The 12,201-nt window shown below is 38.8% G+C and overlaps 1 protein-coding gene across 1 annotated transcript in view; it reads right to left on the bottom strand.

The window, feature by feature from the left end:
* Positions 1-229: 229 nt before the first annotated feature.
* tprg1 (tumor protein p63 regulated 1) overlaps positions 230-12,201 on the bottom strand; it is a 33,610-nt gene continuing 21,638 nt past the window's right edge. The window contains exons 5-6 of the mRNA XM_053497778.1: positions 5,724-5,877; positions 230-858 (exon numbers count right to left, since the gene is read on the bottom strand). Coding sequence (XP_053353753.1) covers positions 664-858; positions 5,724-5,877 — 349 coding nt within the window. The 3' untranslated portion in view covers positions 230-663. The remainder of the gene's footprint in view (positions 859-5,723; positions 5,878-12,201) is intronic.

Here is a 12,201-nt window from a genome sequence, read left to right on the forward strand (position 1 = left end):
ACGCCATGGTCTTGTAAAATAATTCCATTTTCCAGGGAGGCTTCTTGACAATCAAGGCTTCAAGAAAAAAAAAAAAAAAAGAGGACAGCTGTCCTCATACTGCCTTCAGAATCTTGAGTACAATCTCAGCCCCCAATCTGACAACTACCAGAGCATTTTCCTTCTAAATAGCACTGGAGCAGAGGCAGTCTTTTAAAGCATTCAGAAGAACAATACTGTATTCACCATGTTGATTATCAGGATATTATATAATTTATTAGTGCCAAATTTCTGGTTTTTACAGAAGTAGGAGTGAATGTTACATTCTTTTATTTATTTATTTACTTATTTATTTATTTTCATTAACAGTACAATGTGTAAACCTTACAAAATTATCAATAAAAAAAAGCATTCTGACAAAATATATTGTCAGTTTTATAACAGAGACACAAAACACTACACTACCTTAGTTTACAGCAAAGAGGATAATTTAACCAAGATTTAAAGATGCCAGTCATATTTCTTTGATTTGTTACTATATTTAGAAATGTTAAGCTTTAAAAAGGAACAAATTCTTCATGCAGACGAAAACAATCATCTTAAAAAAAAACAATATCTTCAGAACAAAAATAAGATGACATTCACTTCAATAAAACTGTTAACTGATCAAACCATGACTTGCTTTCAGAAACCAACGTTGCCTCTTGCTAAGCAGTAGCCCAGCTTGTTCTGGTTGCCAAGGGTTGACATGAGGCCTACGTAGGCCTCGATGAGGACGGGCTGGCTCAGAAGCAGAACACCGTTGGCTTTCCCCGGGACTGGATTCAGACTGTGGGCTTTTTGGGCTGCAGTGATCAAGTGCTCCTTAAAATTCAGAAGCTATGAGGAGAAAACAGATAGCAGACATCATAAAGCTGTGCCTGACCTCAATGCTCAGTTCTTACTTTCTCTGCACTGTTAAACGGTTCATTTAAGAGAAAGTGTTATGTAAACAAGCAAGGTAGCTATAACACGTTTCATAGGTCAAATCTGAAATATCTTCAAAACAGTCTTTAACCCATTAAGACTAAAGACACCTAAATAAAAGCATTCAAATCCAGAACTGTTTAAAAATAACCCCTGAATGCCTGAGGGCTTTGCTTTCTGTGCTGATATCCAGCAGACCAGCACAACCAGTGTGATATTGCTCTTATACAATAATAATAATAATAGTAAAAATATTTCCACAAACACCATTTATTATGAACAGATTATGATTTGTTTGTTTATCTAGCCAGCTACTGTGCTACGCCAACAAATATCCTTTCACAACAGAACTAATAATGACTGGTGACACTTAGTGTAATTAACAAGGGTGAAAGTAGTTTTAAATTTGTATTGGTGCAAATGTCTTAGGAAAAAAAAAGAAAGAAAAAACTTTTAGATTTCGCATGCATGATAAAAGAAGCAGGTACGACAAAGTCCTAAGAAGAACTTTGGCTGGTTCTGCAAGATGTTCAGTAAAACTAAGCAGCTAATTTCCTTTTATTACTGCACAAACTGTACCAGACACTATATTTTAAGTGTCATCACACCAATTATTGACTTTATTTCATTAACTACTTTTTAAAAATAATAGTACATTTTGCATATAGAAACTTCTGTTTTTGAAGACATCCTTGCTCTATAGCAATGTACAGCATGCTCCTAAGACTTTTGCATATTACTATATAGTTGCCAAAAGAAGAGAAGAAAAAAACATGGGTGTGGTGGACAATCTTGGTAATCGAGTAAGTTTCTTTTTATATTTCCACTTATTCTGCTTTAGAGTAGTAACTCCGTTAATGTCCAGGTTCTGGGGTTAAATCTCACTCACTCACTCATACCGCTTTATTCTGTATTCAGGGTCGTGGGGGGCCTGAAATCTATGCCTGGAGGATAAGGGCACAAGGCGGGGTACACCCTAGACATGGGTGCAATCTATCGCAGGGCGCACCCACACACACATACACATTCACACACACACTCATTAAAACACTACTACATTTGAGCACACCAATTAGCCTAATCTGCAGGTCTTTGGATTGTGGCAGGAAACCACAGCACCCGAAGGAAACCCACCAAGCATGGAAAGAACATGTAAACTCCACGCACACAGAGACGGGAATCGAGCCTGGACGGGAATCGAACTTGGACCCTGGAGGTGCAAGGCGACAGTACTAACCACACCCCTGGGTTAAATCCCAAATAACATTAAATGGACAACATGTGCACTAGGGTTTACAATCACTTGTTTAACACACCAAGTAGGTCCATTATTTAAGGTTACACATGGATATGGGATTTAGCATTGTGTTAGGAGCTAGCTAGCTTTGTAGCATGCCTTAGGCATAATAAAAACAGAGGCAAAGTAGACAGTGTTGTTTGAAATGACAATGTTATCAGATGTATTTTCTTGATAAAATTGCTTCTGTTTCTGGTTGTAAATGTGGGTTTTGGCAGGCAGCTGCTCTCTCCAATGTACGGCAGATTATACAGACCTACTTTCACGCATACTTTGTACATGTGCACATACACACATATACTGTATGTGTAATTAAAAGCGATAATATTTGTACTCAGTCAATTTCACACAGTCACGCAGAGATGTAGTTCCCTCAGGTCCTCCAGCCGAAAATGTTCTTTGTCCAGCACTCCCTGCAGGAACATACTGTATAAATAGACGCATCCAACAGCCAAGAAAAGCCTCTGCCACCATTTAATTTCTTGATGCTGGACCTTTCAATATCTACCAATACCACCTAATCCAAAAATTCCTCACCTTTTAAGTGTTTTTTTTTATATATATATATTTGGAAAGGCATGCTGGTACTATATCATCTGTTTGGTTGCTCTATCACTTCCTTTACTTCATGGAACTTTTTATCAGTTTGATCACAGTAATAAGACCGTAGCATGACAGCCTTGTTGTACTTCCAAATACAAAAAGCGAGGTTGTCCTTTTAAGCCAGGTTGATTTCATGTTCGCACAAGGAATCTTAATTGCAGTTTTTCCTTTTCGCGTCCTCGAAACTGTCCATGGAAATGGACAGATGAGATCTGGAGAGACCCATGATGATCCAGCGAGCACGATAAGTCCCCTCCTGCACTTTCTTGGTTTGAGAGGAAGATACTGACAGAGCAAATCTTCCCCTCGCTTAGATTACACCATCTACTGACACAAAGCTATTTACCTTATGGAGTGATTGAAGTTGGGGAGAGAAGTAGTTGAAAAGCCATCTTAGTTTCCACAGCGATGCCATGCTTAATTATTCTGTAGATGAAGATGCATTGAAGATTTGTTTTTTGTTTTTTTTGCTAATAATCTCTGCTTGATCGGAGCTGAAGAATGCCAATGGTGACACACAACCTAATGGACCTTTGCATTTGCCTCACAGTAACAGGTGTCTACTTGCTGCTAGACAACCTTTTGTCCATGCTGTGCTAAACATATAAACTTGTCTCTGTCACAAGTCACAGCCTCAGCTCCTCAATGAAAAATTGGGAAAACACCTATAATTGTGTGGCATTGTCAGGCAGGGAAATCATACCACTTGGCTTGTAGTCATACTAGATTTTATGGCATGGAAGATAGTTCGCTGTTTTTCTAGTTCTATTGGAACTCGGCAAGGTTGTCTGCTATTGCTCAATCCGCAATTTTTGCAGGCTAAGAGCAAAATAAAATACATTTTCCATAAGGCATTTTGCCTTCCCCATGTGTATTTCAGCGAATCACAATCTAGGTAATCGGTCATGTGTCTTGAAAATTATGACATCATGTAAAACATGCTCATGATGCATCCAGTCTTGAAGGTATTCACATCTATGTTGCATCTGGTGTCAATAGGTCAAGCCTGTTTTACATGGTGCAATATCTGCAATCTTTAAACATTATTTGTCACACTGTATAAAATGTTCTCAACTGAATCTCGGACAGACAAATGTACGTTTATACGGAGAAGGTCCTTTAACCATAAGACTGTAATGTAGAAAATTAAAAGACTCAAAAAGAAACAAAACCCTCAATATAATAGTAAAAGTGTTATGCCTAGAGAAAACAATTTGGAGCCGGGTAAAAGAGGTTTTCAAGGATATTCTTTTTTGTCTATTAGCCACGGTAGCTTTGCATTTCACTGTATAAGAGATCAGACGTGTGTGCGTTTATTATGAATAATTGTTTTAGCATTGTTTGAAATGCTACCTCAAAAAAACAAAAAAAATTAATCTTCACATTATAATTTTTGCATTGTTGTATTCTATATTCCTATAAGTAGCTTTTAGATAATCGTCATAACAACGGTCACAAACTGAAACTTTAATCAAATCACTTTGTCCCTGGCTGTCTTTCATCACAATAGTCTTAATTTATGTATTTTAAGAGTTTCTATCCTAATTCACAACTATATAATTGTTCTATGACGTGAGAAAAACAGGCCACAGCTGGCGTTAGATGGTTGATGCTTTCTCTCCGTCAAACAGTCCTTATTATATAGAAACTCATTTCCCTCCTTCTTTCTCTCCTTCCTGCTCAGCGTCATGGGCGTGGTGGAATGTGAGGAATGGTATTGGGGCTAAAGCCTTTGACACCCTGCCTCTCTAAATGAGTGGTTATATGATCTTCAAGGACACTGCAACTCCACCCATGTCCACCGCGACCCGCTAAACACTGCATCACCTTTGCAGGGCTTGTGCCTCAAGAGGTATTATTTTAATGATAAGGAAGATTTCAGCTTTATGAAGGGAGTTTCTCAAAAAGACAAAATTGAGACAAAATTGAGTGGCATTGTGGCTAAGTCATTAGCACTTTCGCCTTGCACCTCCACGGTCCGGGTTCGATTCCTCCCTCATTGTACGTGGAATTTGCATATTCTCCCTGTGGTTCCGTTTCCTTTCACAGTCCAAAGACATGCAGATTAGGCCAATTGCTGTTCTCAAATCGCTCGTTGTGTGTGTGTGCCTTGCAATGAATTGCCACCTTGTCCAGGGTGTACCCAGCCTTGTGCCCCAAATCTCCTGTGATAGTCTCCAGGCCCCCCGCGACCCTGAATACAGGATTTAACAGGTACTGTATATATAAATTCCCAAAGGCCTTTATCTTTTGCACAATAATGTATATGCTGTATATAATTTATATTAAACAGAGGTTTTCAAAACTTTTGTGTCCCTACAGATTTGTTTAAAAAACATTTTTTTTGCTTGTTTTTTTCTCAATATTTTAGCGAAGAATCTTTGATCTAAAGTTACAATTTCATCAGATTCCAGTTGATATTATTCATATAAATAATAATGGTGATAATGATGCTTTTTAATTTCTATTTTTTAACTTCTCCACTGTAAAAAACAAAACAAAAAATCTCAAAATCGCAACTATGAGAGGTTAATTGCTTAATAAAGACATCAGCATCATCATCAACACTTTCATCAACATCAACAATAACAATATTTTTTAAATATTATAAAAATTGTATGATACTCTGCAATAAATTGCTTTTAAATGAAATTCACAATATTAAGATAATTCTAAGCTTCAATGTAGAGAATCTATAAATCCATAAATTCACCAAACACAGATCTGGCAAGAATAAAGTTTCTCCACTCATGCACTCATACAACCGTTCCTGAATAATCTACACTGCAATGTAATGAGTCTCAGAGTAAAGTACTTTTTTGACCCTGATGTTAACTGATGTTAATAAAAAGCTGTAAGTTAAAGTTTGTCTCCTCACCTCACAAATTTTGGATAGCTTCTCATTAGCATTTCGAACTGGGTGGTAGGTCAGTGTAGTGTAGGGGAAGTCCGTAGCAAAAGGGTTCCAACGTGATGCTAATGAAGGCTCTCGGAGCTTGTCCCAAAACACACGCACTCCCTCGCCCTCTCGCCTGAAACAATAAAACAAAAACAGAACAGACATAAATACACATTGAAAAATTTGATTTCACCCACTGTAACCATTAAGAGTTTATAACTCCTTGTTCTCAGCCTGAGATATTCATGGATGATGCAGCATTAGCAATAAATGTTGCTGTCATTTCTTTTTTTTTTCTTCTCACCTCTACATAAACATGATAAATGTTTAACAGCTTGTGACCATGGGTGCAGCTTCATCTGTCTTGTCCTTTAAAGCTGGGGATATCAATTATTCATTTATTTCTAGTTTATGCGACATTAGAGCCATTTTTTAATTTTCTCATTAGGATGACCGTCCCTGCCCTTAGCATAAGGATGCATAAACTGACTGGTTTCTCTATTCAGTCCACAGTTCATGACAATTTTTTTAATTCCTCCACCAACAAATGGGTTTTAATCTGCATTTCTCCCTTTAGCATTTCGCTGCAACACTTAGCATTGTAAAGCAGTATTTCCTTGACATGCCATCCACTGTTTATTAATTAGCTCCAGCAGTTTTACCTCCACTAAGGGGTAGTTCAGTTCCAAAGTTCAGCTTAACTCTTTTCTTTCACTGAACCTAGTCGTGCCGCTACGTCCGGCTAGCATACGACAAATTTTTATACTGAATACACTGTAACTTAGAAAGATACCAGCTCAATGGGACTGCAGAAGCTTCATATGAGTCTCAGCTGAACTTGAATGCATTTTTTTCACAAAATGAGGGTTGTACAATTTGTCCCCAATTACCAATTTTAATTTAGACAGACTTGAAAAAAAACCCTAAACTATCCCATTAATGTTTTTTGGGTCAAACAAGACTTTTGTGCAGCCAGTGTTTGAGTACTGTATTTATTATTTCATTTAATTTTGGCAACAGTAAAACATTTAAAATGATAGTTTTAAATAAGGACTAAGAAACAGCAGTTTAGCAGGCACAATGCAAACTATCCAAGTGCACATAATTTGGAATGCATTATCACATTAGCTGCTCATTAATTCTCACGCAATTGTGTTTTCAAATAGGTGAGCTTGACCTCTCGAACCTTTCTGTTCTCCTCCAACAAAGCTCACTCACTGCCAAAATCAGCACCATTCCTCTTTAGGGCACCTCCTTTATGCATGAGCCAATCTAATGTTTACTAAGCTTAAAGGCAATTCCCAGTGTTCATCAGATTTTCTTTCACTCCCCCTTTTTTTCTTTTTGCCATTTTAAGTAAATAGATTTTAATGAAACGCCCAGGGGCCATGTCTTTATTTTCCAGGCTGATGAAACCCCAGAAGACAAGTGTGTGCCTGGCAGCAAACACTGCGCTTTAAACCTGCTCCACATTCACGCTTTGAAATGATCTTGGCACCCTTCCATTTTCACTAAGATCTTTCACAATGCTCTACTTACAGGTTGCCCATCAATCACGGTTGGGGAGGCACTGATTTCCGTACATGGCTGTAGGATGCAATCCGTGATCGTTTACGGCACTTATCTGACATGCTAATGCATTTGAAATCAAAGTTATTGTATTATCTTCGATGTATGCATTTTCAGGATAAGAATTTGCTCCGGTGCATCAGATTTGGTTGTTGTAATTGCCTAAAAAGGATGTATTTATGGAGATTCATTACATACTGTAGATGTATGTATACAGATGGCGGAAATATCGATTCAGTTATGCACCACTATTCTTCGTGTGGCACTGACTCAAATTTTAAAAAAAATACATTTTAAAATTGTATATGTTTGCATTGGAGGTGGCAGTTTTCCTAGTGGTGTGCTTCACACATTGGTAAACAGTACAGCACAAATATTCAACATCAGTTTTTTAGTAAAATCTGAAACATTTTCAAAATTGGAATATTTATAAAATTGTGATCTTTACAGAATATCAATACAAATCAAATCGTCTACTAGGTATTGTGATAAAATTGTATCGGGAGGTCCCTTATCATTCCCATACCTACTATTTTTAATGTCTCTAATGGCACTGTTTTATTGTGTTTTCATTAGGTAAAGTAAAAAAAAAAAAGGAGGATGGGATGATCTATAATCAGCATTCAGAATAACAAACAAAAGTAGAACCAGGAAGTATAAATGACAACACTGAAAACAGGATAACAAAGCCAAGGGGAAACAAAGCTAAAAACTGAAAGTGATATGCTCATTATGTTGCAAAGAAAACAGAAAAGACAGAAAGAGAGCTAGTCACAGGTGAACAAATTCAAGGTCGCAGCTAGGGACAAAAAGAGAAAGACCTTGTATTGTTGACTGAAGTAAAAGATTTACTACAGACCTAAAAATATCGTTGTGTAAATACAGTACATTAATATGACTATTGCGTTTTATTATAGCACCAAGCAGATCTCCATGGACCTTTCTTAAATTAAAAACATTACCACAGGGTATGTTATGCTAATAAAAAAACACTTACAGGATGTTTTTGTGCCACTTCAATAGTCATTCACAGCTGTTATTGAGTAAGGATCTATGCACATATTGTGCACATGTAGAATTTAGTTTGTATTGGATTTTGTCTGTTTAACATCCTGTGTATCCCGAATACAGCACGTATGGATCCTATTCTGTAAGTTTGTATGCTGTTGTCACTTGCTTGTAGCAAAGCCTCAGTCTAAAGTCAATAAAAAGTGTTGTTTAAGCCTTGCACTGTGATTCATTTTTGGCTGAACCAACCAATAATTAGCGACCAGCTTCTTCAGAACACATTAACATTCTCCTGAATTTGTGTGAAGTCATGATTGACTCTCACAGGAGGAGTCTCGACTTGCCTCTAACGGTAAGAAAAAAAGAAAGTCTTATGCAAATAAAACCTTTTTTTCCTAGTTATTCGTATCAAAATGAAAGTGAATCCGTCAGAGTGGTCCTCCCACCTCTCACACCCCTTCTGGCGTGAAGAATTACACCTCTGCTGTGTTCTTCAGGAAACTGACGTGGCCTTCGGCTTCAGCTAAACAGAGCAGCGTTAGCAGCACAGAGCGCTGAGAGGAGGCCGCGGGAGTCTTCAGTGAAAGGAGCTTGTTGTTTTTTTTTTTTGTCAAAGCAGATCGATGGACACATTTGGCCGCAGGGCTGTATCATCTTCCCCTCTCTAACCATCTCTCTTCTTCTGTCTCCTTCCTCTCGCTGTCACACTGTTTTTGCCCTTTCTCCACTCTGGGTCTGTTCTCATGTTTTAACAGATGAGTGTAAGAGCTAAGTACCACATCAATCGCAGCTTTCACTGCCAAACTTTTTAAACCACAACACACACACTTACTACTGTGACACATAAATATTTTGCAGGAAGCCGACACATTCTCCCCAACTGTAGTAACGATGCAGATAAAAGTATTAGTCAAAAGTTTGGACACACCTTCTAACTCATGGTCTTTTCTGATTTTTATTTCTATCTATCTACACTGTAAAACAATGCTGAAGGCATCCAAAATACACGATAATCTCCTTTGAACAGTTGATATTGAGATGTGTCCGTTACTCACGATCTATAAAGCCTTCATAACGCCTCTAATCTGAGTTGCTGTTTGTTAATTTGCTGATTTTTGAGACTGGTAAATAAACTTCTCCTCTGCAGCAGAGGTACGCTTTGGTCTTGCTTTCCTGGAAAGGTCTTCATGAAAGTCAGTTTCATCATAGTGCTTAAATGGTTTTACAAATATACTTGATAATACTGTTCTTGCAAGAACTATTCCAGAACAGCTGAGCTTCATGTCTTAAAATAAAAACTAACTGTTGTTGTTGTTACTTAATGATCTAATGCCATATGTGTTATTACATAGCTTGGAAATTTCCACTATTGTTATTAAATATAAGAAAATAATTCTGTAGTTTGTAGTTACTTGAGAAAACTCCAAAACAAAAACCACTAATCACTTACTTATACAGGTGACCCGTACCACCAGGTGGGGTACACCCTGGATAATGCGCCTATCCATCGCAGGGTACAATTACACACAGACACATACTTTTTGGATTTTGAATTTAGAAACACCAACCAATCTTTGGAAACCAGAGTTACAGGATGAAACCCACCAAGCAGTGGGGGAATAAGCCAACTCCACGCACGAAGACCTGAGACTTGAACCCTGGAGGTGCGGCGGGGCCGTGATGATAACCACTATGCGACAGCAATCAGTTATTGGATTTATTTGACGTGTAACTTTTTGCTTTTCGTTCCAGCTCTAGTTCTAAAAATTAAAGTGTTAAATAGTGAAATTAGTAGTGAAATACCAGTACACAAAAATGTGCATATTTTTGGTAACTGTGCAGAACCTGAGTGGACCAACGATGCCCTTTAAAGCTTTTAAGATGGTAAGCTACTTATATGTAAAATAAAAAAAAAAAAGTTGTTTGTATTGTTTTACTATCAAAGATTAACTTCCTGAAGTGTTCTCAACTTCTCAAGAATCCAGCAGAGACTTAAGAGCGAGACAGAGCACTTAAGAGTTCTAAACTGCATTAAAAAAAATAATAAACCTGCACTGATATTACATCTGTAAGAGACTTAACCTAAAAGCCACAGAATCATCTGACTCACCTCTGAGCTACAGTAAAATGTTTGCTCTTATGGTTAACAACAGATCGGTTCATTAGTTTATCTCCCCTTCGCTGATTCACGAGCTCTTTTGTTTTGAGTGTACACAGAAAGCGGGCGCTGCGCCGGCCGATGAATCAGGACTTAAAGACATGCATGAAGACGGATTCGCTTTTCCAAATGCAGCGAGAGTGTGTTTGCGTTGGGAGGAGATCTGCATGCATCATGTGTGTGTGCGTGTGTAACATTTGTGCAGTGTGCCACAGCCTGACCAAAGCAACACCATTCGAACACACCTTAAGGGGGAGCATTTTCTGCTAAAATAAACACATGGCCCAGGGCTAGACACACACACACACACACAAACAAAAACACACACACGCACGCGCACACACAGACTACCTCATATCAACAGCAGCAGTTCTGCTGTTTACACTATGCTTTCAGAGTGCTGACAATGTGTGTGTGAGACTCCACCCTGATGAGCTCGGTTGTGAGAAATGAAGAAAAGGTGAGGCACAAAGGCCGTACCTGCAGAAAGGGCCCTAAACAATAAGTGTACATTCGACACAAGGGTGTATCCTGATGGGGGGAAATGTGTTTCCGGTGCCAAGGTTCGTTTTTTGTGCACGCTCATGTGAGAAACGTAGACGTATTATGTGTGTGCATGTGTGTGTGCGTGTGTGTGTGTCATGCTGTAAGATCATGCAGAACCGAGTAAGTGGTAAAAACGTGTTTGTCTAGTGTAATCTGTGCTGAACCGCATGTCATTCTGGTGTGTGTTTGAGAGGGAGGTGTGTGTGTAAAGAGAGAGAGAGCGAGAGAGAGAGAGAGAGAGAGAGAGAGAGAAAAAGAGAGAGAGAGAGAGAGAGAGATCTCCAGATGATTACAGGTAAGCTATCAGAATAGGGCTAGTTGAGACAAGCAAGAGAGGGCTGGGCTGCAGTCGCCAGTGCTTACTCACTCACTGTTTATGGTACAAAGCTGAGCTTTCACTGATCACTACACACACACACACACACACACACACACACTTTGGATCTGACTCTCCTATACCATTATTCTAAAAGATTAACCGAGACAAAAGGAGAAGTTGGCGGGATGGATGGAAAAAAGAGAAAAAGGAAAAAACACACTGTTAACTGTGCAGTATGTGGATGAATTATGAGTTTGCAGAGGACGCCTCGCAACCACAGCATGCTTCCTAAAAACCATATTTCTGACAACAAAATTTAAATATTCCTGCCATAAAACACAAATAATGCTCATCTTTTTGATGCCCGCCCTCCAGCAGACACCCACACACAGACAGGGGCCCACATACCCCGGCGTATTTTTAACTAAGCTTCACGACAGCGTCTGCGAATTCCTGCAGCGGTTGAGTGCACTCTGTGAGGACGAGGACTAGTAAGTCAACACATTAGATAAATATCAGCGGCCCGCTCCAGCTGTCATGGCAAGTGGCTCACACAGCCACGAACACACAAATCCCCCTGATTGCTCAACTCGGATCCAACTTACACCTCGGCCTACTACAGCGCGCCAAACACGAGGAGGCGACCCAGCACCACCGTCTGCACGTGTGGAAAAGCAGCAAGAGGACATCTTAGAGAAGAGGAAGAATGTTAGAATAGAGTACATGCTGGATATGAGTACTGTATGTATCCTGGGGGGAACAAATATTCTGCCGCTTTTTTGCTCTACATGCATTCGCACAAATGCTCACAGCACTTACATTAATCCAAAACGTTATTAGAGAGGTACAGATACAAG

Source organism: Clarias gariepinus, chromosome 6 (assembly GCF_024256425.1).
Source record: "Clarias gariepinus isolate MV-2021 ecotype Netherlands chromosome 6, CGAR_prim_01v2, whole genome shotgun sequence".
In the NCBI taxonomy this organism is placed as follows: Eukaryota; Metazoa; Chordata; class Actinopteri; order Siluriformes; family Clariidae; genus Clarias; species Clarias gariepinus.